The sequence below is a fragment of the Amblyomma maculatum genome, chromosome 3, assembly GCF_055883805.1.
Source record: "Amblyomma maculatum isolate TAMU_Amacu chromosome 3, ASM5588380v1, whole genome shotgun sequence".
Lineage (NCBI taxonomy): Eukaryota > Metazoa > Arthropoda > Arachnida > Ixodida > Ixodidae > Amblyomma > Amblyomma maculatum.
Window position 1 is genome coordinate 219641631 of NC_139346.1, and position 26965 is coordinate 219668595.

General features: G+C 44.4%; 1 protein-coding gene across 5 annotated transcripts in view; it reads right to left on the bottom strand.

Annotated features, from left to right (window-relative positions):
- Positions 1-26965, bottom strand: part of LOC146197749 (uncharacterized) — a 523674-nt gene that overhangs the window by 4123 nt on the left and 492586 nt on the right. For all 5 annotated transcript variants that reach the window (XM_084599657.1, XM_084599656.1, XM_084599658.1 and 2 more), the window contains 4 exons: positions 22974-23045; positions 22588-22758; positions 19650-19962; positions 610-645 (listed from right to left, as the gene is read on the bottom strand). In XM_084599657.1, coding sequence (XP_084455783.1) covers positions 610-645; positions 19650-19962; positions 22588-22758; positions 22974-23045 — 592 coding nt within the window. The remainder of the gene's footprint in view (positions 1-609; positions 646-19649; positions 19963-22587; positions 22759-22973; positions 23046-26965) is intronic.

Below are 26965 nucleotides of genomic sequence, written 5' to 3' on the forward strand. Positions count from 1 at the left end.
AGCATCCAAGCTATTCAATTACAAATTAAAGCTTATTATAACTACATGGTTTTCTCACACTTATTCAATGCCGGACACACCTTACAGATATAACAAAATGATGAGTAAATTACCAATTTGAAATGCATTTCAATCATGTGAAAAGCATTTTTAATAATAATAATAATAATAATAATAATAATTGGTTACCAGGAAGGAAAAGGCGCAGTATCTGTCACACTTGCGTTGAACCGCGCAGTAAGGAAAGGGAGGAAGGTGGGAATTAAAGTGGAAAGAGAGAAAGAGGAGCCGTAGTGGAGGGCTATGAAGTAATTTTGATCACCTGGGGATCTATAACGTGCGCTGACATCGCACAGCACACAGACGCCTCTTCATTTCGCCTTCATCGAAATGCAGCCGCAGGTCGGGTTCGAACCCGGGTACTCTGGCACAGTAGTTGAGCATCTTAACACTGCACCATCTCGGCGAGGCAAAAGCATTTTTTCCCAATTAAACTTTTTGTACTAAGCTGTTTGCAACCAAAACTTAATTTTTGTGTTCATTCTGCAATCAAAAATTAAATATTTGCATGTCCTTCTGAACAGACAAATGAAACAAAAAGGCTTTTACCTCTCTCGTTGCCTTTCTTCGTGGGCCTTTTTCTCCCTACATAAAAGAAGCATGAATACACTTTATTACATGTGCTCCGTCCATCTCTAAACAACGAGCGAAACACTTAGCAGCAGCATATATAGACTGTGGCAAACTTCAGCATGTTAATTAGTGAAATTGAAGCCCTTGAAGTGTATTGAGAAGCGCTAAAGAGGGCATCGCTAATTCAAGACACACCTATTTAAAATTTTCAGTCCTCTATTAGCAAGAACCAAGACAGCATGGCGTGGCATAGCATGGTATACGAGATTCAACATCCCAAGGCTACATGGGCTACGAGGGATGCCACTGTGAAGGCCTCCACTAATTCCAACCACCTTGGGTTTTCGCTGAGAAAAACCAGTCAGGCCAAGTAGAACAAGCATAACAATTGCTCGCCGACAATGCAAACATTGTGTTTCACTTCCTTCGAAATGTGGGATCAGCAGTCAAGCACACTTGGCACATATCATCAACGATAAAACTAGAATTTAACAATGCCACTATGATGCAGCAGCATGTCTGCTGCACCCGCGAGCAAGAATTTTTATAAAAATAAGCCACTGCAACTTTACTCACATTTCTGGCTTACATCCCATGGATACAAATTTCCCGAAAGATATCAAATAACACAGTGTTTGTACTGATAAGTTTGGCATCAAATTTTTAAAGCAACCTCTAATTCAGAATACATTTGCCGCTGGAGGTTACGCGAGCGAATAAGCTTGCGATAGCCACTCCTCAGTAAGATACCTGATCGGTGCATTGAGGTGAGGGAATAGGCTGCTGGATGTTCACGTTTTTATTAACTGCCTTTTTGAAAAAGTAAGAATTATAAGCATCAAAAACGCATGCTGAAATCAAGTGTATCCAACATTCCGCTCACAACCTTGGTTGCTGTCTGGCAAAAATTGTAACAAAATATTTCATTTCTGGCTTATGTACACTCCAATAGGTGCTGTATAAGTTCCCTGTTGTTCTGATATAAGCTTGGATTACTCTGCCAATCAACAACTTTATCAAAAAGCACAACTTTGTTGATTTCAGCTGTTAATGTGGTGTCCTATTGTCAAAACATCAACTCAATGTCATAGAATGCATAACGAACACCTTGGCGTAAAATTTTTTTAGGCATCTCCACTGATCGCTAACCATCCACCGGTACCTAAGGCTACTTGCTTCAGATGGTCTGTGTGTTTAATTGTGATAAGTGCAGAGGTTTCGTGCTAAGCTTGTTCTTATAGCACAGTTGTTTTTCAAAGGCTCCAATTCACATGCACTCTAGGTGATGCTGTCGGTAGGTGCAACTTCTCGCGTTCAGGAAACCTAATAGCATATCAGTTGTTCCATGGTTGATTGATTAATGCAGAGTTTCCTTCAACTCGCCACCAGATGCACTCTTACCGTCCTGACCGTCTCTCGCACAGCTGCGAGCAAAAGTAGGGTGTCTACAGCAATAAAACTTAGGAGGTCACTCTTCGAGATGGATAGAGAGTGTCCCATTTGAACCATAATATATTTCATAAACAGTTTTAAAAAAATTGAGGCCAGAATTGTTACACGTAATTCATAATATGCTGAGAGCCCTCTTGATCTCCCATCCCCACTTACACTGTTCCCTGGCAGTCTAATAATTTCAGTGCTACAGAAATTGAGATGACTCCAAACCAAGAATAAGCTTCAGCTGACCACAATTGTATGTAGTAGACTTTCCCTTTCAGGTGCCGGTGAGATGAAAAATCTCTAGGTGGTTCAAACTCACCTCCCCTGTTACCTCCCCGTTCTCGTTACTCAACTGCAGGTAAGGTTAGCTATTTATTTACAACATAAAACAACAAGCAAGGAAGCAGAAAGTATTTACAATAGGGGTGAGCCGCTGATCAGACGAATTCAGCCCAGGCATAAACTAGAGTGCTCACTTTTAAACCCTCTGCCTTTGCCTTCAACAGTGTCGGTACCCAATAGAATGACTGGCAAGGGAAAAGAAAAATAAGGTTATTGGCCACTATTCAGAGATAGGAGAAAGGATTACGACTAATCAAAGGTCAGGGGAAGATAACCAATTTTTCTGCGATTCCATTGAAAAATCAAAAATTTAGAAAAGGAGAGGTCGGGACTTCCAGCCAACATACTAAACAAAACAGCATTGCAGTCACTATGTTCCTAACTTTTACCTTTTATCCCACACGCGTCTTAACATCCATTTTATTTTCCATACACACCCGTATGAGACAAATTTATGCGCTGGTAACAATCACTTCAAGATGCTCCGGTCACTGGCTCTTTACAAAAAAAAAAACTGTTGTAACAGGGACGTAACACTTAATGACTATGCCTCTTCTGTTGCCTGCAGATAACCCACTGGCATACATGTCGTCCACCGCAGACCTGTTTCTTCAAAATGGGCGGCAAATGTATGTGCTTTCGAACAGCGGTTACTGCAAAGAGCTGCACGCTGTGAAGACATCGGCAGCAGGAAGAGGAAAAAGAGACGGAAATGGGGTCCTTCAGCGGCGGCACTATCGACAGCAATACAGCCGCCGCCGAACCCGTCGTGCGCGGCCCTTGACTATAAGTGCTTTTCGAAGCTCGGTGATGGCAGTAACCAGGGGCCACAGGTTTATATGAAATTTCAAAAGAGATAACTCATGTCATGTCATGCACAGAGGACCGAATGACACTCCTAAAAGCTCAGCGAACCTCATATATACGCAGTTTTCTTTCCATTTGTTTGCTTTTCACATTGTACTCTTTTTCTCTTTAGATCCCTAACACTTGGCAGAAGTGATCACGGCAATGAAACTGTTTGTCTGACTGCCTCCTGTCATTTCACAGGTTGGTTTAATTTATTACCTCAGCCACTTGCATTTCCTCTGCCGAATCACTGCTGCCTTTGCTAGTGCTTGGTTTGCGTCCCCATCAGTATGCCTACAAATGCTGAACTTGCACAGGAAGTTACTTTGCTTAATAAAGGAAATTGAGAAAACCAGTCTCACCCTGTTTAATTAAAACAGAAGTCCAGTTCGCAATAACCAGCAGCTTGCGAAACACGCCTCGGAACTTGAACAATACTCAAGGATTAATAATGTGGAAGTAAAAGGCGTGCAGTGCATCGGAGAGAAAGTTGGTTGTCCTATTTCCAGTGCTGATCCTGAGGTAACACACACTGTGTTCCAACAGAAGAAGGAGTGAATTCAAACATAACTGCCTGGTTTTTCTCCCGTGAGAAAAAGGCACACTTCATGTCAAAGACTACAAAAGGCCCACCTAACAACTGAAAGCATTGGTCTGTCTGATCTAGAACATCCATCTACATCAAGGATCACTTAACTCCAGAAAGCAAGCACCTTTTCGGGAAAGCTAAGAAACTAAAAACAGGGAAGCGCTGGGAATATCTGTGGATCAACAATGGTCACATAAAGGCAAGGTAAACAGCTACTAACCATGTGTACCGCATTTCGACTATCAGTGACCTCTGTACCTTTTAACTAATCTGTATCTTTAACTAATCTTTTCACGTTGCCCCTATCAATTCCTGCTTAATACTCTCCTGCCCGCGGGAAAAGGGGTGGATTTTGGGTGGTATCATTAATTATTTTTTTCTTTAACAAAGCTTGCTTGGTACAGGAGTGTCTAGTATCAAATTGTAGAGGAGGAATTCCTCTTCACAATGGTATTAGTGACAATCAACATATTTCTGAATAAGGGATGAGAAAAAGAACTATCAGCAAAAAAATTGCAGTTAAAGAAACAAAAAACCCAAAGGCATAAGTTTCTTGATACAAATAAAAAAATAAAAACTCAAAATATACATTTTTTACAACAGGAACCAACGCAACATTGCAGCAAATTCTAGCTTTCTGTGTACAGTATTCATTGAGTCAGGAAAGAAAACAGTAGTCGAGGTCGACCCGTGGCTGTCCTCCAGCGGAAAAAAAGGCTCCCTGCGCTGCCAGCGGCAAGTAATACTACCCAAAAGACGTTGTCACCCTACAGATAACAATTGTGACCTTCAAAACAGTGATCTCTTCCGATCAGCGCGCAGCAAAAGCGGAACTTTTCGGAAGCGAAAGCGAAACTTAACTGGGCATGACTCTCAACGTTTTGGATCAGTTTGACATAGTTTTGCTGGCAGTGCTAAAGTCTAAAGAGCTAAATTCGTCTTCAAAGTCATCATTGATGCTGTTCGCATCCAGACTTGTCAACTTCCGCGGAACCACGTCATTTCCTCGCAGCAACAGCACGCGACATCGATCATCCGACTCCGGAAACCATTTTGACAGGCGCGGTACGGCGAGGGGAAAAAAAAACAACAAAAAAACACCACCCCAAAAGCAAAACTGAACTGAAAGAAGGGTTCTTCTATTTCCCATTGGATGACGCCACTTGTCAAGGAGTGCTTCGAAAGCGGGCAAATTCGAATCGTGAAACCATCGATAGCGGGCTATCGATGGGAATAGGCACGGACAGGAAAGTGTTAAGCCACACATGGCTTTCCATACCATTATTTAATTTGAAAACTTTTGCAAATCTGCAGCTTATCTCGTCACTACGATGATTTAAATAGCTTCCTAATGCTTGTACATCATAACGTTCCTTTGATTTGACTCTCGGAGACTTGGTTATCGCCAGTCGACGAAAAATTTAATGCCTTAAGAATATATTGTTCGGAATAACCCCATCGTAATCATAGTCATTTCGGCGGATCTGCGATCTTCATTTCATGTGCCCAGTCATATAATACTAGTCGCTTTGATATTTCATTTTCGACAGACAACTGTGAAGCGGTGTAGACGAACTTACCAATCATTTCTTCCCCACAAGAGCCCCATAACTAGATCAATCTACCGCTTGCCATTATCATTGTACTCTCGACTTCTGCCACGAGCTAGATAACATTCTCACACGCCTTAGTTGCAAAAACAAAAACATCGTTATTGTAGGAGATATTATATTAACATTATCGATCATAGGGATCCTTCATGTTCAGATTACAACTGCTTTATAAGTCACGGATTAGAAACTTTATTGACACTACCAGCGCATTACGACCTGCTTTGGCTCTAGTATACTTATCGATCACATATTAACTGAAATCAGCTCTCCTCAAACCGTAGGAATATTAGATTTGAGATCACCGATCACTACCCTGTTTGGTAACGTATCTACCAAAGGAGACCAGAATATACAAAGAAACACTTATTTGATTACGGCAAATTTAGTAACATAATACGAAACACTGACTGGGACATTATCCTGAATGACAACTATGCTCAAACAACATACAGCAATTTTTTAATCTAATTATCAATTCTCTTAACGAATGCACAACAGTTCTTTAGAATCAAAAGGGATATTCTGTGCCTAGAAATACTTGGATGACAAGCGGTCTTTTATGCTCAGTTCGCAAGAAAGATAACCTAAAAAAAGAAAGTTAAGTTGAGCCCTTTAACATCAACCTTAGCAAATGTTTTAAAGCTTACCCCCAAACACTTTCTGCAATACTCAAAGATGCAAAATGAAATTACTACCAACAAACAAATAATTAATATTGGCAACAACTTTCGTAGGAACTGGCAGTTAATCAAAGAATTTCCAATTAAACTAGCTCAGGTCCCATTCCCAGAATGATGGCGTTTTTATATATTCGAATCCCCTCGACATAGCTAACGCTTTTAACACTAGTTTTTCGTCTCGGATTCCAGCCAGCTCTCTGCACATACCCATTTCTTTTTTTTTTTCTCTACCCTACATCACCAGCTGGTCTTTAAATTACTAAAAGAATTTAAAAATTCTTGGAACTGGGCTAGACGACATTCTTCTCACGAAAATCAACATCATTTCTGAGAAATCTGTCACATTTTAGCACACTTGGAAAACATTATACAGTCGAACACGGATATATTACACTCGAAGGGGATATCAAAATATATCGATACAGTCGAACCTCGTTATAACGAACACGGATACAGCAAATTATCGGATATAACGAAGTAAAAGCAAAGTTTGGTTGGCTGTGCTTTATTTCTATGGGAGTTCTATCTGTATAACGAAATGAAAAACTGAAAATTTGACACTAAATCGGCTATAACGAAGCATATTTCGTATTCACACGACTCAAAATCTGCAAAGAAGCAAAAAAAAAATTTTTCAAAACGCTAAATTTCGGTTTTCTCAATCACCTCCACCTAAAATGTGTTTGAATCACCCGTGCTTTCGCACGCCACGCCATCTAGGGACCGCGAATGAATCTAGCATCTACGGCTGCCTGGCATGTGACCGGCACGTGATCGAACCACCGCCTGTGTTGCTTCCACCTAAAATGTGTTTGAATCACCCGCGCTTTCGCAAGCCACGCCATCTAGGGACCGCGAGTGAATCTAGCATCAACGGCTGCCTGGCATGTGACCTGCACGTGATCGAACCACCGGCCGCGTGCCCCTGCCCCTACTTTTTGCCGACCCGCGCGTGTGCTCACTTTCCTCGAGGTCGTGCCGTCGTCTTGCAGCATGGCGGCGCCGAAACGCAAAGCAGTTTCTCTTGAAACAAAGATAAAAATATTCAGGGCGGTCAACAGCAGGCGCAAGAAGAAAGAGATTGCCGTAGGCTTCGGCGTTGCGCCTAGCACTCTGTCAACCATACTGAGCGCAAGGCAGAAGATAGAAAACGTGCACTCTGCAGGCGCCGTGAAGAACGACAGGAAGCGCGTCAGGTATTGTCACCACCAGGATGTTGAAGATGCCTTGTTCGCGTGGTTCAAGGACGTTAGAGCGCGCAACCTGCCTGTGTCTGGTGCCGTGCTTCAAATGAAGGCAAGAAGTCTCGCTTGCGTCTTAGGCCACGATGACCTCTATGCAAGCAGTGGCTGGTTGCAGTGATTTAAAGACCGCCACCAGATTTTTTGCCACACCTTGTCGGGCGAAGAAGCAGCCGTCGATGTAGAGAACTGCGAGAAGTGGGCAGAAAGCTTCCGCATGCAACTGGATGGCTACGAGTTGCGCGATGTCTACCACGTGGACGAGACTGCGTTTTTTTTTTAAGCTGCTCCCAGAAAGGTCACTCGTTGCGAAGAACGAACTGTGCCGAGGAGGCAAGAAAAGCAAAGACCGCGTCACCATTGTTGTTTGTGTCAACATGGATGGGTCAGATAAAAGGCGGCTAACTGTTATTGGTAAATCTGCTCGCCTCAGGTGCCTGCGCAATGCCCGGAATGTCCAAGTGGACTATCGCTCGAACAAAAAGGTGTGGATGACGTTGTCACTCTTTGAAGCATGGCTGAAGGCCTTTCACAAAGACATGGCAGAGCAGCGCAGGAAAGTGCTCCTTATATTGAACAACTGCTCTGCCCATAAGGTGTCTGTACCACTCGAAGCGGTCCGCCTAGTTTTTTTGCCGCCAAACTCGACCTCAGTGTTGCAGCCATTAGACAAGGGCATCATTTGCTCACTAAAATGCTGCTACCGAAAGCGATTGGTTCCGCAGCTCGTATTTGACATAGACAGGGGCATATCAACAACCATAAACCTCAAAACTACGCTGGACATGCTGTACGGTGCATGGAACGAAGTGGCACAGTCAACAATAAGAAATTGCTTTGTTGATGCTGGCCTATCCCCATCCACCAGCGAGTCTGAGCCCAACGACGCCCACGATTCTGAAGGTGAAGCGGACAATTTCGACGAGACGACATGGCGTCAACTGGCGGTTCCGAATGTTACGTTCGAGGACTTTATTGCTGCCGATGACAACTTGGCTGTGGCGCCCGAATTGACCGACCAAGAATTTGTCGATCAGCTGCTTCCTACAGATGATGCTACGAGCAGCGATGAGAGTGAAGAAGAAGGCGAAGAGCGAGCTCTGAGCAGCACCGAGGCCGTCGATATGGCGAGGAAATTGAGAAGGTACCTTGAGAACCTACCTGTGGCCAAATCAGCTGACATTGGGAAAGCGCTGCACAGTGTCGATTTCGTTGAGAAATTTATTCTATCGAATAGTGTGAAGTGCCGCCAAATGAAGATTACGTCGTTTTTTAAATAAATCAGTTCTGCGTGGCCTAAATCCAGATTTGTGTGCTCATTTTTGCTTGGCAGTGCAAAATAAAAGGTAAGGTTTCGCGTGCTTATACCACGCTTTAAAGAAAAAAAAATGCTTTTTTTCAGCTCTGTGCTTTCCATTTTAGGGTAGCCTTTACTTAGGTTTATGAACAGAATTTTTTTTTTGTAGGAGTTTGTGTGTACTTTTACAACGAATATTGAATATAACGAACGAATTTCCGCGCAAAATGAGACTTCGTTGTAACGAGGTTTGACTGTATACAGAAATTGGTTTAAGACACTGCTTGCGATCGTGAAAAATGATACCGTATTTATCTCGTAATCAACCCACTCCATAATGAACTCACCCTCCACTTTTGAAGCCGGGAACAAAAAAAAAGAAGTGTTAAGATCGGTTCACATGCAAGCGATTGAGCAAACTCAGTGACGAGCAGCAGCGACAGAGTGAAAAATTTCCAACTTATTGGAACTGCGTTGCTCGAGCCTCCGTGACAGCTCAAAACAGGTTTTTGCGTCGCCGCGGCAGAAATCGCGAGCCTTTTCGCTTGCATGTGAAACATCCTTTACAGTGCAGTCCACTTATAACGATACGAGATATAGCAATATATCGCCTATAACGATCAAATTCTTGGGATTTATCAATTTTGCCAATGGCTCAATGTAAAAATAAACCAGATATAATGAACAATTAATGGCGGTAAATCGGATACAATGATAGTTTTATCAATGTATTATGAAAATAAAATACTAAGAAGAGAATGATGTGAAAACTCTACATGTGCGATGAAAATGGACTGTCATGGAGAAATCCGCGAGAAATGAGCACTATCATCATCATCACAATTGCTGTCTGCCGCGCAAAGGGTGCGGCCATATCGTCACCGCCATAGCCGATTGTGCATCCATGGAAGATGGTGCCGCCCAAATAGAAGGCGCGACAGCTCTCGAGATGAAACAGCAGATTCATTGGGATTTCTGGTAGGGTTTTAAGGTTGGAAGCCTCGTAAAAAAATGCGGGCATTTGCACTCTATGATTTTTACGATCATCAAGGCTGGGAATGCCCTACAGTTCATTCAGTCGCTAATCAGTTCTGTGCACGCAACAAGGGCTGCTGCTGGCGTATGCGCTACTGGAAGCGATGCTCACAGCTATTGTCAAGCTTCAGCTGCTGCTCAAGCAAGCACTAACTTACGACTTTTTAAAGTATGTTTAATTTATTTTATGGCTATTGATGTATCCTGTAATAAAGTGTTCAGTGCTCTTTAGGTTGATTAGCGTTCAATCTGATTTACTCATTGCGGTTAAGGGGGGATGCGGGGATCATATCACGACAATTTCGCGAAAAAGCAGATTTTAGAAAAGATCAGATTCGAAATCTACAAGGCCTGTTCAATCACATTACAAAAAAATTCCGCTGAAAACAGCCTCTAAGTGAGCCTAAAAATTGCTTTTGTGACCTCTGGTAGCAAAAAACTGGCCGAAATGTCCGCAAAAATGGACGATTTCCGAGCGCAATAACTCCGCGGCCGGAGCACTGATCGCGAAAATTTTGGTACTACTGGAAAGCTTGTTTCACCGCAGTACTCCTCCCGTCGGAGCCACATGTCTACGACAAAAAACAAACGCACAAAAGTAAAAAACGCAAAGGCCTTGCAGAGCCATTTGTAGGCGCTGATTGGTTGCGCCAGTCACGTGTCGCTCAGCACGCTCACCGAGTGGCTGCTGGAAAGCGCGTCATTGCTCGCGGCATCTGCTCCCGCCTCAGTCGCACACGCTTTTGTCAACTGCTCGGTAGTCTGTGAACCCGCGGCTGCCGTCCTGCATTTATCGTCACGCCCACTGTTGCGCGAGGCTTCGTCTGTGTGCCAGCGATGCAACGGCGCGCGGTAAAGAAGTATAGGACGAAGTATGCGTGCGGGAAGCACGAACGCAAGCCTCCTATCCAGAAAAAGAAGCGATCGGCGGCAAATCGGACAAAGCGAGGACCGGGTCGGCCAAAACGCTTCTCGAAAAGTATCAGCGCACCGTGCGATCCGTCCAAAAGGCAAAGAAATGGAAGCGGCGGTGAAAGTGACAAGGATATCGCACATATGTTTCGACGTGGTACGGCTCTAACGAATGGAAGTCTCCAGACGCGCGGAAAGCTCGGCTGATGCAATCGCGCAGCGACATGGATATGCTCCGACGCACTCGGCAAAGATCACGAAGGAGATATGTCACGAATGGCCGACCAGCCCTTGGAATCGATGCTAGGAAGTGAACTCGAAGACCCAGCGCCGTCAACCAATGTTGCAGTGCAGTGCCGACACTGGGAAAGTTCCGTTCTCGCGACTGCAGGTGACGTTGATGCGACACGAGCTCTCGAGTACGATGGCGAACGTTTGTGCAATGGGAATAGCACCATTCCATTGCACCTAGGCCCGAAATCGATTCCCAGCAGTTAATCCGAGGTCCCCGCTCCATCGACTAGCCGCGACATCGCGATGCGCAATGCAGTTCTGATACGGAGAAACTTCCGTTTTTGTGATAGCGAGTGATGCGCTGCCAGGCTTACGGCAGATGTTTGCCTAATCCAATTCGTACGATTCAGGTGCCTGGAACCGCGTTCTGTGCCCTCGGAAACAACCCAGAAGGAATTGTGCAGCGTAGCGATACAGTATTTCAATGCAGAGGCGTTTTGATTAACGAAAAGTAGCTGTGAAACTTTAAAGGGACACTAAAGACACCCAAATATGCTATCAAAATCTAATAAATGGCATTTGGTGACACTGTCGCCGCATATCCGGCAGCAAAAAATCGAATTATTGCTGAGATATTGCGATAAGAAGTTGAGGTTTTTTTTGTTCCCGCCGATCGAATTCAAACTGTTTTCTCCTACTACGTAGTAGGGTAGGATGACACACACATTGATGCAAGAGGAGACTCCGTGATTGCTGGCGCGCGATACGCACTTAGGGTAGGCGCATCTGCCGCTCTGAGCTCGTATTTCAGGCGCCACAGGCCAAAACCAAACTATCCGAACATGCACGAAGTGCCTGAGCCAGAACATAACCGAAACTGAATTGGACGCCTGTAGCGCCTGCTAGCCGAGACACTAGCGGCATCTACCGACAAGCGGACGAAATGAGTATATTTTTATACTTGCCTTGCAACATTTACGTTGTCTTTTCGTCTTTTCGCTGTCGTTTACGTGTGATAAAAGCATGTTATCTTATTCGAGACAAAACCAACTACGTCATTCAAACGGTCAACGTAATTCGCATTTGTCAGCCTCCGGGATACCTTGCGCGTCACGTGATTTGTAGTTGCGAGTCTCGGCCGTTTCGGCTGTGGCGGCGATACCTGTATTACTGTTTTTCCTCTTTACTACCTTATAACAGCTCTGTTTTCAGTAAAAGTTTTTTTTGTAACCAGGAACTGGCACTCTATCGATGCAAGCCCACTTCATTTTTCTCTTTAGTGTCTCTTTAACGTCAGTTTTCTCAAAAGTGCCTTTTGACCCAACTGTCCTACTTGCAGAAAGCATAGCACGGCAATGGCTTGATGAATTTTCATGAGCTTTGTTGCATTATATTCCTTGGTAATTTCTTTATGCAGTGACATTCCCATATATTCAAAACATGGTGTCATTCTTTTACTTTTTAGCTATTTTGAAACGGTGAAAATGAGTGCATTATGCAAGCATGGATGTAATGTTGTGTGTAAAATAAAAAGTCAAGGTGATAAAAATATTTGGGGAATGTCACTGCATGAACCATTCATATGGCTAAAATACAGTCGAGTCCACTTATAACAATATTCAAGTGCCCCAAAATTTCCATTGTTATAACCGATAATTGTTATAAACGGTTCGCACGAAAAAAAGCATAACTGCAGAGAGGGGTCACGGACTGCAAGTGACATGCGAGCTCCGCCGAGACATCGTTTTGGTGGCCCCGAAGGAGTCTTGTAAAAAATACGAGAAAGTTGCCACGGCTGCCCCTCAGCTTCAGAAATCCCGAAGTAACGCTGGGGTGAAGAGCAGAGGAGAGGGAAAGCAGAGGAGATTGGAGCATGCAGGCCCCTGGGGTGAAATCGCCGCAAGCATCTCACCACGTACAACTCAAGAATGCACGAGAAAACCCCATGTCCATTAACCTTGCTTGCCTCACGCGAAGCATGTCGACATCCTTCTCCATGGCATCTAGGTACACCACGTAGTGCAGCGGAAGGTCCCTCGCGAAAACAAAGCCCCAAAGGGACTGAAACAACTGCAGGTCCTCTTGCGAGAACAACGTTGAGGCAGCCTGCCCTACCGCGTCATCGTCACTGTCGTCGTCAGGCGCCTTGTCGAACGCGTTTGCGCACACACTGTCAAGCGAGGACTTTTCTTTGTCGAACTTCTCAGAGAAGCAGATGATCGTCGACACAGTCGGTTGCGATAGTGCGTACTCCTTCGCAATACTGCACTTGTCGTCTCCAAATCGATAGCCGTGCGCTTTCTTTTCACCAGCAACGTTGTCCGATAATCAGCGGATGGATCAGCCATCTTATGTTTCGGCGGCGATTCAAACAAGACGAAGAAACCGTGTGGCCAGGAACGACTTCGACGCAATCAACTTGCACAAACAACCAAATCCGTTGGCAGAACTACGCAAAATGAGGGGCAAGCGGGTCAGTGAGCAGATCAGCGGATCAGCGCTGTCGGCGCGTTGGCGAAGTCCATTTGTGTTTAGGAGGGTGGCGCAGCGCAGAGCTATGGACGCAGTCCATTTGTGTTCCGAGGGGTGGAAGGGCAGCGGAAGAAAGGCACGCGGGCTTACAATGCGGAGAAGGCCAGAAAACAGGTTCTATTGTATGAGCGCGCTGCGGGAAGGGTGCAGCAGCTGGAATTTCTTTTTTTTTTTTTTTTTCAAGGATTTTGCATTAAACTACCTTTTCAGTTCAGTTCAGTTCAGGCGTTCAGTCGTGTCCGACTCTCCGTGACCCTATGGACCATGTCACGCCACGCTTTCCGGTCTCTCACTATCTTCTTAACATCACATAGCTTCATCTGCAATGCCTCGAGAATGCCATCTAACCATCGCGTTCGCTGCCTACTCCTTCTCCGGCGACCCTCAACCTTTCCCAACATCAAATCTTTCTCCAGCGACTCCTCTCTTCTCATCAGATGACCAAAGTAGCTGAGCTTTAACTTTAGAATTTGACCCTCCAATGAGCAGTCAGGGTTTATGGTCGACAATATCGACTGATTTGATCTTCTGGCAGTCCAAGGAACTCTTAAGAGTCTTCGCCAGCACCACAATTCAAACGCGTCAATTCTTCGGCGGTCAGCCTTTTTCACAGTCCAACTCTCGCATCCATACATCACAACTGGAAAGACCATAGCACGGGTTATACGGATCTTGGTTGGCAGACTAATGTCTCTGCTCTTTACTAGGCGGTCAAGGCTAACCATTGCTCTCTTTCCCAGAAGCAGGCGTCTCCTAATTTCATGGCTGCAGTCTCTTTCCGAGGTAATCTTGGCGCCCAAGAACAGAAAATCTGTCACAGCTTCCACTTCTTGTCCATTGATGCTCCAGGACTTGATAGGGCAAGACGCCATGATCTTCGTCTTTTTAATGTTCAGTTTAAGCCCAAACTTCTCACTCTCTTCTTGTACGCGCATCAGAAGTCTCTTGAGTTCCACTTCACTTTCTGCCATTAAAGTGGTATCATCCGCATATCTAAGGTTGTTGATACGTTTTCCAGCAATCTTCACTCCAGCTGAAGACTCGTCCAGACCGGCCTTCCTCATGATGCACTCTGCATATAGGTTAAATAGGCAGGGCGACAGTATGCAGCCTTGCCTCACCCCTTTCTCAATCGGAAACCAATCAGTAAGACCATGCCCAGTTCTGACTGTGGCCTCTTGCCCTTCATAAAGGTTCCTGAGGAGACAGATGAGGTGAATTGGAACTCCCATCTCTTGGAGAGCTTGCCACAATCTGCTGTGATCTATGCAGTCAAACGCTTTCGCATAATCAATAAAGCAGAAGTAAATGGGTTTCTGGAACTCTCTTGCTTTTTCCATGATCCAGCGAAGGTTGGCAATTTGGTCTCTAGTTCCTCTGCCCTTGCGAAACCCAGCTTGCACGTCCGGAAGCTCCCGATCCACATACTGCTGCAGCCTACCTTGCAGGATTTTTAACATCACCTTGCTAGCATGCGAAATAAGCGCGATCGTGCGGTAGTTGGAACAATCTTTGGCACTGCCTTTCTTTGGAATGGGGATGTAAACTGACCTCCTCCAATCCTGTGGCCACTGCAGGGTTGTCCAAATCTTTTGACATAATGTATGCAGTGTGTTAACAGCGTCGTGGTTGAGGTTTTGAAGCAACTCAGCTGGAATACCATCAATTCCGCTAGCTTTGTCCTTAGCAAGGCTGGCTAAGGCCCATTCAACTTCATTCTTCAGGATGCCCGGCTCGAGATCAGTAATCACAACCGTCCTATGTTGGGTTTGCACATCCGGGTCCTTCTTGTACAGTTCTTCTGTGTATTCCTGCCACCTCTTCTTTATCTCTGAGGCTTCAGTGAGGTCCTTGCCTCGTTTGTCCTTTATCACGCCCAGCTTAGCACAGAAGCTTCCTTTGATATCTTTGATTGTCTTATACAGAGCTCTTGTGTTCCTTAATTGGCTGTTGTCCTCAACTGCTTGACACTGTATGTTCAGGAAGGCATTCTTATCTCTCCTTGCTATTTTCTGAAAATTCGCATTGAGAACCTTGTATCTTTCTCTTTCCCCCATACCTTTTGCCATCCTCCTTTCCTCAGCCATTTTCAAAGCCTCTTCAGATAACCAGTTTGCTTTTTTGCATTTCTTTTGCTTTGGAACTACCTTAGTAGCAACTTCTTGTATTATATCACGAACATCAGTCCACATCTCTTCGGGCTCTTTGTCTTCTAGATCTAATTCTTGAAATCGATTCCTCACTTCCACAGCATATTCTAATGGAATCTGATCCAGATCATACCTGAAAGGCCTTCTAGTTTTCTGCGTTTTCCTCAATCGAAGCTTAATTTTGGCAACAAGAAGCTGATGATCGGTGCCACAATCGGCCCCAGGCCTTGTTTTTACTGCTTGTATAGCGCTTCTCCATCTCTGCCGGCAAATAATATAATCGATCTGATTCCTGTACAGACCGTCCGGTGAAATCCATGTGTACAGGCGCCTCTTGTGCTGTTGAAAATGAGTATTTGCTATGGTCAGGTTGTTTTCTTGACAGAACTCTACTAGCCTCTGCTCAGCTTCATTTGGCTCACCAAGACTGAACTTGCCTGTAATTCCGGATATTTCTTCACTCCCGACCTTAGCATTCCAGTCTCCTATGAGAAAAACGACGTCTGATGATGGGGTGCGGTCTAAAAGGCATTGTAGGTCCGCATAAAATCTCTCAACGTCAGCTTCTTCAGCAGCAGTGGTCGGTGCATAGACTACCTTTTGGCAGGAGACTTCATTGTTATAACCGATAATGTGGCAAGGGGGCATTGTAGTAAGCGGGTTATTTTACCATAGAAAACATACAAAAGTGGATGGTACAGCAGGTTTTCATTGTTGTAACCGATATATTGTTAAAACCGGTATTTGGTAAACAATGATGCAAATATAAATTTCTAATGTCAAAACTACTGGAAATATCTTAATGGAACTTTGTAATTAGCCATTCAGCACAATTTCCAATAAGCATGCCAAGTTTCATTGCTCTACTACAAAAATTAAAGAATTTCACTTCGATCCCCATGTCCCCCCCTTAAGTTGGCGAGCCTACATGCATGGCAAAATATGTGGGCGAGTGCTTTTTTTTTTTTTTTTTTTTGCCGGTCCAGACATAACGATAATCGGTTATAACGATTCGATTTCCGGTTTTCTCAATAATCGTTATAAGTGGACTGCACTGTAGTCAGTGAAGCATCCCTCCATTTCAGCCGTCGCATCCACTACTCATCTATTGGCAGAGTGCCAAGATGCTGTTCTGTCTGCCATGTGAGCTGGCTTGTCAGCGCATGCGTAGTGCGTCCTTCCATGTGTGGCTTGAAAACGTCACACGGCAAACTGCCGAGGGTGATGTGATCGCCTCTGGGGAAGGCGCACCTTCCAGTGCGTGGTGCAGAGTTCAATATACCGAACGACCGTTGAAATTGGGAGTTCGATATACGACGCAGCTTTCCTATACTTTTACATGAGATTTCAGAGTTTCATATAACCAAAATTCGAATTATCCGGGTTCGACTGCATTTAAAACTGGTTATTTCTCAACTGAGCTGAAGCAAGGAGAAGTGGTTCCTGTTTTTAAAAACGCAACAGACGAGCGATTTTCAAATACCGCGCAATAACTACATGCTGTTCTTCAGCAATCTTATTGAAAAATTAATAGCTATTTGCCTGACTTCAATTTACTAACATCCTTTCAGTTCGGTTTTACACCTAAATATTCAACTGAATTAGCGTTAATTGCATTCATTGATTTTATTAAGTTTTGTATAGACAAGGGACATTTCGTAGGTACTATTTTTATTGATTTAACTAAAGCTTTTGATACCATGCTCTAGGTGCGTGTGGCCCAGCCCTCAAGCTCCTACACAGCTACCTCTCTGGCAGAGTTCAAGTAGTTAAATTAGCGAACACTTTATCTGAGCCAAGAATTATTAATCAAGGTGTTCCACAAGGATCAATACTCGGCCCCTTGCTTTTTATTATATTAATTATTTACCGTGCTGTCTTATCTAATTGCAATCTCTATGCGCATGACACAACAATTTTTCTATCTGACCATGACCTCACCAATCTAACAAAAAAAACTCAATGATGAATTAACCAACGTGAATAAATGGTGCCGAGACAATCATTGAAAAATAAATACTAGTAAAACCAACTTCATGATTTTTCACACTCACAGTAGGCAACTTACATCCACACCTTGCCTCTATCTAAACACTTCTGTTTTCTATTCTGACAACTCAGCCACCTTTCTTGGCATTATTACTGACAAGAATTTAAATTTCACAAACACGCTAAGTTCTTTGCATCGAAAATGACCTTTGGTATATGCGTACGAATTAAAACTTGGAGTTACTTTATTACTTTCAGCCAGAAATCATCAGCTCAATATATTACTCATTTATACACACGCACCTTACATATTGTTTACCATCCTGTCTTCATCATCTGCAGAACCATGCTGAGCTCCTTACTACATTCAGCCCTCTAAGAGCTCCTGTCGCACCTCTGTATTATAGCCTGGGCATTCTTCCTTTATCCCTACATAAATTATGAACGCTCATTTTTCGTGCCCGCACTAATGATATCATTCTGGATATTTTTTCTTAGACACATTTATGCAATTAAAAAAATACAAGATTTGCTGACAATAACAATTTGCCCTTACCAATAACCTACTCTATTCATAGAAAACAGACGGCTTACTTTTCTGCTATCTCTATTTGGAATTCATTGCCTTCCTCGACAATATCATCCGCAATTCATCAACACTTAAAAAATCATTGAAAAATCATTTATTATTAACCCTCACGACTGCCTTCCTCGACAAATTCATCTCGTAATTCATCTAATCATTTCAAAAACATTCAAAAATAATTTATTATTAATCCTCACATCTACTAAGGGTTAACATTTTTTTTATTTTTTTCGGTTTCTTTCTATTCTCCTTGCACTTGTAAAATTGTATATTCAACTTTTTTTCTGCTCACCCTTATTACCACTTTGCTGCTGTTCATTTCATTAACTTACCTTTTGATGACCTTGTATTTTATTTTAACGAGGTAGATTATAGGGTCTTCACCACAGTTATGTTCTAAGATTTTATTTATTAGAAATTGTGTAAAAAATATAATCGTGTAAACCTGTGTTACTTTTTCCCACATTGTCACTTTTCTGTTGAATTTATGCTATACATACCATGTATTTTTGACAGGAAGTTCCCCTGACAGTTAGCTCTGGGACCTCCTTTTGTTACATATTTATTAATGCAGCTTGAAGCGCATATCAATAAACCTTCAAACCCTCGAGAACCTTCAAGTCACATGCATTAAAAAGTTTGCATCTGGAAATAGTCATTAATTGGCACTATCTTCACCTGGCACTGCCTTCACCAGTTAACAGCAATGTGAATTCGGCAAAACTAGCCGGTCATTCGCAGGCCCGAGCCCAATCCATCATTTTACAGGCCTGCACCCAGCACAAGTCCTGAAGCCCGCACCTGGCCCATGTCCGGCAGTAAAGGGCTTTACCCTGCCTAGCCTGGGCTTTTGGGTAAGCCTGAACCCATGCAGTGCATGTAGCAGGATTTTCGTTTGGCATAAATGGCACACCAGTTCCGTCACTCTGTACAAAAGTGTAGGAGAGCCATGTTTCCACACACTGAACTGCACACTAAGCCCTCCCAAGGACTCTTTCCGTGTGCTGGTCAACTGCATGGGTACTTGCTGGTAGCACTAGTGCGTTCAAACCGTGTGGTGATGCGTTTGCAGAATGTCCCGCATTGACATCATGCCACGTTAGCTAAAGCCAAGTAGCAGTGCGTGCTTGGCCACTCTCACTCACACAACAATAAAAAAATGTGCAAATGATCATGAGATTCATGTGGCATCTACACCAGGCAACATGACTACTGCTGCCTGAAGTGGCAGCCCACCGACGAGTCCCAGAAACTTGCACGCATGAAAGAGAAATGAAGACCTCTGGCCAATCAGTGCCAGAGGCAGCATGCTGGTGAGGAAACAAAGAAACAAAAACACTGGCGCAATGCAGGAGTGCCAGCACACTAAATGTGCAAGGAAAATGGTGTTATGGGGCCGCTGAACACAACAGATAGGTGACCGATGAGAAGATTTTAATGAATGCCGGAGGGCCTAGTGTGCCATTGCCCGCTTCTCCCGTAACAATATGTGCACAGGTGCGAGAAACGATGAAAGAGTGGGCATACCTCTCAATCTCCTTGGCCTTTTCAAGGGCTGCAGCCGCTTCCCGCTCCTTGCGCTCCTTGTCAGCAGCCTCCAGCCGGCGCTGCTTCTCCCCTTCATGCTGCTGCTCAAGCCGTTCGCGGTCAGCCTCGGCCTTGAGGCCACCCCAAGCACCCCCTCCACCACCCCCTGGTTGGGGCCCCCCCACCTGTGGGGCCAGTGGGCCAAAGGGCGCCCCACGGTGCAGGCGTGCCCATGGATCCTGGCCCAGGCACCCTGGTCCCAGATCACCCCGCCCCGCAAACAGGCTGGCGGCTGGATTTGCTGACAACCCAGCTGCAAAGCAAGCCAAACAGCAGTTGTACTGTCTGGATAAGCCTAAGAGAAAGGCTTGTTTGAAGCTGGTACCCGAAAGACAAACTTAAAGGGACACTGAAGCTGCTGTGATTCAAATTTATTTTTAGCAAGAACAGATCATGGCTCTTTCTGGCAAACTTATGTTTGTCCCACAGCAAAAGACGCATTTAATTGCAATAAATTCAAGTTTTAATCCTCACACTGGATGACAGTGAACGATGGCCTGGTCTAACACTGGGGATCCACAAGCAAGGGCTGTCTTGATGCACCACAGTTTTCAGAAGACAAAGCCATCACACAGATGGAGGAGGACCAACCGTCTGTACGATATCACTTTGCTAAACTTGGTCTTCTACAAACTATGCACCAAGTTGTCCTGCAACATGTTTTACTGTATCATCACAGTTTATTCGCAAAAACCAATGGTGATGTATTTTATTTTCTCCCAAATGCCAAAGTTTCAGCGAAAATAGTCACTACAGCATGATATCAGTTGATTCTTGCCAACTCCCATTTGTGCTCAGTGTGCATACCATTACTGTGAGAACCATGTTGACTTCTTTTTACTTACATCACAGTGAGCCAAATTTTACTTTTACGGACTGAACCCGAGAAACTTAAAGAAAGAAAAAAAAAAAAAAACTAATTTCACCTTACAATGAAAAAACATTAATTCCTATCCTAGCCTACTTATGGGAGAAATATGAGTGTATATTAGCTGTGTTTTTCAGCTCCGAAAAACAAGATAATTTTTTAGTAGATTACGTCATTTCTGAAAACTTGTTTAAGGGGGGACGCGGGCTTTGAAAGTCGAAAAATCGCGAAAAAGTCGGCTTTTCAAAAAGTACATATTTCGGCTGTATATGTTATAAACTACCTTTCCTATAATTATAAACGCCTAATTCATCGTGGAACTGCTTTAAATTAAATATACAACTGGGCGCGGCAGCCCCAGAGTCGCGAGCGAACAGCAAAAGTACTGAAACTTCGCGTGCGCGCCATTTCTCTGCCGCTGAACCGAGCGCCGCCATCTTACTCTTGTTTTTTTGTGAATGCTTGCCCTTTTCCATATTGCCTTCGCCGGCGGCGTCCGCGGCGTAGCAGAAGCATGGCTCGCTTGTGATTGGGGGCCTCACAGGGATTGTTGAGCTTCCCGCGTCTCGAATTCGGGCTGCGATTGGACAAAGCGGGCGCTCCGTGAGAACGCGGGGGATCTCGCGACTGCTATTGGCTGCTGCGCGCGCTGACGCGGTGGCCCCTCCCCGGCGCGTCGTCTGCTCCGGCTGCCTACTGAGCTGGCGTTCTTTGTGCGTTCGCTGAATCGCTTCACGTTTCACCATTTTGAGATCGCCGTGATCATCGCTTGTTACGAATTCTGATGGCGTGTTTTGAACGGTTATGTGCACTTTGTGGATTATTGCACGGTCGGCCACGATGCGCGCTAAGAAGTTCAAAACACTGCATACGTCGTCGTTCTGTGAATGCCGTCCGAATCGCGAAGTTAGCGAAAAGCGTTGCCAACGGGCGCAGAGACGCTTCTATCAGTGCTGCTTCTGCTACATCACTACTAGACCGACTGCACTGCCACTTCCAACTGTGTATCTTTCGCGTCGACGTAAGGAGCCGGCGTTTGAAGCGTGCCTGCAGTACCGACCATATCAACCTCGGCGATCTCGGCCTCCCGTATCGCGTCTGTCATCGCAAGCGATAACGCGTCGTCAGCGTCCGCTGTTCGCATGAAAATGCACTTTCCGAGGGAATCGGGGAGGTGGAGGCACAACGTGCTGCAGTGAAAAACAAACTTTAGGCTTGAAAATGCTGTTTTAAACTTCAAGGGCCATTTTCTCAGAATGAATTTTTTTCATGGTATGGTTGCTTATTCCCGCAGTATTTCTGGAACCGCTTATCGGATTCCCACCTGGTTTTTTTTATTGTGTGCCTAAATAAATTTCCGAGGGCAAGACAAGCTCGTTTTTTTCAAATAATTGAGTCTGGAATTTATAATAAACAATCAAAATTAGGCTAATGCAAGTCCAATTAGTTGCACTAACCTCAATGCACTGCTAAAATTTTTCGGCAGAGAAATTGAAAAAAAGGGCTCTGTCTTGCCCTGTGGCACCTATTCAGGAACCTTCATAATGAATTTCATAGTGCCAACACATTTTGCAAGTTCACCAGGCATGGAACAAGGAACCCATGTGTACCATTCTGATATACTTCTCTAATTTGAGTACCAATGTGCGCAGCTCCATAAAACTTTGCAGTTATTCAAATGGCTGTGCCATGAGTCTACCCTAAAAATTTCATTCAATTATCTCAAGAAACAACAAAGTTGGTATTCAAAGGTAGCCTCCCCCCTTAAGTTATTGCCATTTTCAGCAACTTTACTGAACCAATTTTTCTGGGCATTCAAAACTGTTCCACACCTACTCAAAAGTCCACTGCAGCTGTGAAGCTGGTTCTAGATTTCTAGAATTGGTCTACTGCTCTATTAAAAAGGGGGAGGAAAAAGGAAGTCTGCAACTGCTGCACCATCTGTGGTAGTGATGTGGAATCGATGGCCACTATGCAGGTAAAAATATGAGCGCCAAGGTTCAAACTTACCAAGCCCTCCGAGAGTGCCATAGGCATTGGTGCCAGGTGCAGCAGCAACAAAGCCAGGAAAACCAGGTCTGGCAAATGGAGACATGCCAGGTGGAGGAAGTACTCGTGAGGCCGTCGACCGGCTCAGGGAACCGCTCGATGTGGACACTGGCATCCGACTCATGCTCGCCGCTGAAACGAGTGTGAAGACCAGATTATCTCTCGACAAAATGACCAGGTTCAGGTTACCTAGCAACAAAGCATCTTAGTGAAGTAATTTTTGCCTATGCAGCCTGTATTACATGGTAGCCAGTCTAGTTAATATTATCCATAAGGCGTGTAACTGAGGTATGCTTATTTGTGAGTAGCTGACAACACCTCGGTAAAGAGAAACGAGAGACACTCACCCATGTGACTGGGGCTAGGCGTGAGAAAGTTGCCATGAGGAGATGCCTCAAAAGGTGCTCTGGGGTGACCAGCTGCAAAAAACAATTCTTTTTCAGTCTCCACAGATATGCACTCAAATCACACACACAAAAAAAATCTCATTGAGCAAAACATAATTCAGCAATTTTCTTATGCATGCAACAAATTAGCAATTCCCTGCAGGCCAGCAGAAGTCACTCTACAGATTCAGGAAAGTGAGCTAAGTGGAACAAAAACTCATTAGTGCAAACTTCAGGAACCAAATTTTTGGACAAATCAAACCGTACGACTTAGTCTGTTGATTCTCCTTGTCCGTTCATAACAAATACTGTGCAAAAAATCTAAAAATATGATTAAGTCATGTGAGGCCGATGCCAGACACTTATCGAAACGAAATATCACCAAATACTGGCAAATAAGCCTGATTGATTAGTTTAGCAGTTTGCGACACTGGGACCACAAAGTACTAAACTGTGCACGCCTAGAGGGAATAAAAGCTAACTGGAAATCGGCCATCAGGCCAGTGCAAAAATTGTCATGGTCAACTGGCTCCTATATGAAAAACTGCAGCTGGCTTCACACTGTTCCCAACTTGAGTGCAGCATTCATTGCTCAAGTGCAGCCCCTCATGTTGCCCCCCACAGCCTAGGTTAAGGTCACAACGCCTAATGCTTTTACTTTCTGTCGAACTTAAAATGATTGACCGAGTATATTTTCAAACCATTCTTTAGCCACTTAATTGCAACACTCGTTTCTTTAAAACTTGGTTAATTCCAACCTTTTGTCTTGCACTAATGCTCCCGTCATGCAAAAGAGCAGAGGTTGTAGTAGGATGCGCAAGCTGACAATTCAGCTATTCATCGGGCTTAACGAGTCTATGTGTTAGCAAGCTCATGACCGGCTTTATTGCTTTGGGACCTGCTGAACGCCGCCTCCGCAGCCCGTTTTCCCTCGACTGCCGCTGCTCTCTGTGGCGCCACTACTTACCCCCAGCACCCAAGCCGGCAACGTGTTGGCGTAGCAGGAGCGCCTGTTCCACGGGTTTGTGTGCATGTCTCCACACCGTGTTTTCGGCTGTTTTGCTCGCTGCCAGCAACCAGCTGGGTATTTAATTGCTGATGACATCCTTTAGCTTTCGTACTGTGTCAAAATCATTGTCCGTGATGCTGTATTGCTGCGTTCTACGGTGTAAATGCAGAACCAGTATCTCGAGAAAATTTCTTGGCAAGCCGAAGGCAATGACAACCATAGGTACACCTTTCAGTGACTGTAAGGCACAAAATACAAAATGAAACGACGCTTCACATGGTATGAGTAACAGACAGCAGAGCTCTTTTGTTCTATAATTAATTACTCCCCGACCGGCTTTGTTTATTTACGTTTATTCTCCCTTAAATTTTCCACTGATATTTGGAAGTGCAGAACTGCATAATCTAGAATGCACGCTCCACGCCGCCAGGGCTTCGAGTCTGTGCCCTCTATTTGTGCTCGCCTTGTAACTGACGGAAATGTGTAGGACATGAAAAAACTTCAAGAATTCCTAGTGACCGCAGCTGTGTCTGAAGCCTGCACTTCAAAAAAGATCACCTCAGAGAAGACCTGAAGATAGGAAAGCTAAGCGCAAAAGCTATGCCGTGGGTTTCCTCCATATGTACCCCAAGTATCCGCAGCAGGAAAAGAAAAACTGTGGAGGACACTTGAGCTGCGCCTTTAAGGGTAGTATGACCCAATAAAGCCCTGCTCTACCCAAGCTGTATGAACGTGCCTATGCGGCCTAAGAGAAACATGAATGCAAGGGCAGGCTGATTCTGATATCACCCTCCTATGTGAAAGGAGTTCCTGCCAAACGTAATGTCAGGTAACCCTGTGTCCAGCTAGTGAGCAACCATGTCAGCCTGCCCGTGCCATGCTTGTGAATTTTTTGCTCAATGACCAATGCTCAGATGGCCACCGCCGGCGGATTTTCGGTAAACAGGGCTTTTAACACTATCCTGTTAAAAATGAGAGGCGCATTTAACAGTTTTCTGCCCGCGCAAAAGTGGTTTCTGGGTAGTGTCATTAATTTCTTCTTTTTTTTTTTTAACAAAACTTGCTTGGTACAGGAATGTTTAGTATCAAATTGTAGAGGAGAAATTCCTCTTCACAATGGTATTAGTGGCAATCAACATATTTATTCAGTAAGTGATGGGGAAAAAAACTGTTAGAAAAAAAATTGTAGTTTAAAAATATACACACAAAAGCAAAAAATATACGCACTGAATCATCAAAGTTGCTTGACACAATTAAAAGATTTAAATTTTCAACGTATACGTGTTTAAAAACAGGGACCGATGTAACATTGCTGCAAATTCTAGCTTTCTGTGTACAGTATTTGCTGAGTTAGGAAAGAAAACAGTAGTCGAGGTCGACCCTTGGCTGTCTTCTGGCGGAAAAAAGAATACTCTCTCCGCAAGTAACCCCACCCGAAAGACGTTGCAACCCTGGAGGTAACATTAGTGACCTTCAGAACACTGACCTCTTCGGTGCCAAAAGCGAAACTTATCAGGGCATGGCTGCTGACATTCCAGGTTGGTTTGATGCAGTTTCGCTGTCGGTGGTAAAGTCTGAAGAGCTAAATCATTGTCCGAGTCATCACTGCTGCTGTTCACATCCAAAAACCAGCTCTCAGATGCATCAACTTCTGTGGAAACACGCTGTTACCAAGCAGCAGCAGCAGTGCACAACGCGGACACCATGATGTAAACAAGGAGCCCCGATCACCTGACTTTGGAGACCATCTGAACGAGCGCAGCACGGCGGAAAAAATAAAACCAAAAGCGAAGCTGAAAAAGGGGTTCCTCAATTTCCCACTGGATAACGCCACTTGTCGAGGAGCGCTTCGAAAGCGGGAAAATTCGAATTGTGGAACCAACGATGGTGGGCAATTGATGGAAATAGGTGTGGGAAGGAAAGTGTTAAGTGTCCCCCTCTATATGCTGGTAGAGGGCTCAGGGGAAGTGGAGTATTCTTGTACAGGCTCAAGTGAGGTACCTTTCGTGGGTGCCGTGGATGCCTCCAGAAGGGGCCTTGAAGGAAGGAATTACTTCCAGGTGATGATGTTGAAGGGTGTCAGCTGCTGGCATCATAGTGGCTATTGGCACCGAGGACGGTATTGGTACCCCTACCATAGTCATCCAGACGTGAACATTACAGAGATAATATTTACATAGCATGAAATTTATGGAAGTTAGCCGAGAAACACTATTTTTGGCTGCAGGAATTTTAAATGCCACTGAATCGAGATACAATTTTCAAAATAGTTAAGCATCGCACTTGCCTTTCTGCCTTGGCATCTCTCTCTGTGGGAGAACCTGGTTTTGCAGCTTTACGCTTTAAGCTTTGATTTAAAAATAGGTGCCTTTGACACTATCTTTTCACTCCAAGAATTTTTTTTATTTGTATCTTATTTTTTATTTTATTGTACATCATTAATTTTTTTTTAAATTAATGCTGAAGAGGTTATCTAACGTTCGCCGCTTGATCTCTTCGTTGGTCGCTAGTTGTGTGCTTGACTGTGGTGGGAGTCCGACTTTACACCTCCCATCGCCTGTTTTGATGCTCCTCTTTTGTCAACAATTTCCAAGCTCTCGAATTCCCTGAACTTCCTCAGGATGACTGTAGGGTCCTTTCCTTCTACTGTCGCTCTCATAACGATTGCCTGGGTGCAGCTCACATCCGGGGAACGTGGAAAGTTCCTGCCATGAACTGCCCATCCAAGCATGGTTTCTAACGTGGTCAAGGCTGCCGTTCAGCCGACGAATTCGTCCTGTCACTGCCCCCGGTAATGGTCTGATACAATCAGAATACCGATTTTGTGGTTTTCCAGCTCGTTTAGGACATCGCCCAGACTATAGCCCAATTCTTATAAATTAGCCAGGATAATTCCGTCTGGGCAGGGGAGGTCCTGCTGTGTTTTTTCGAGAGCGTCGATCTC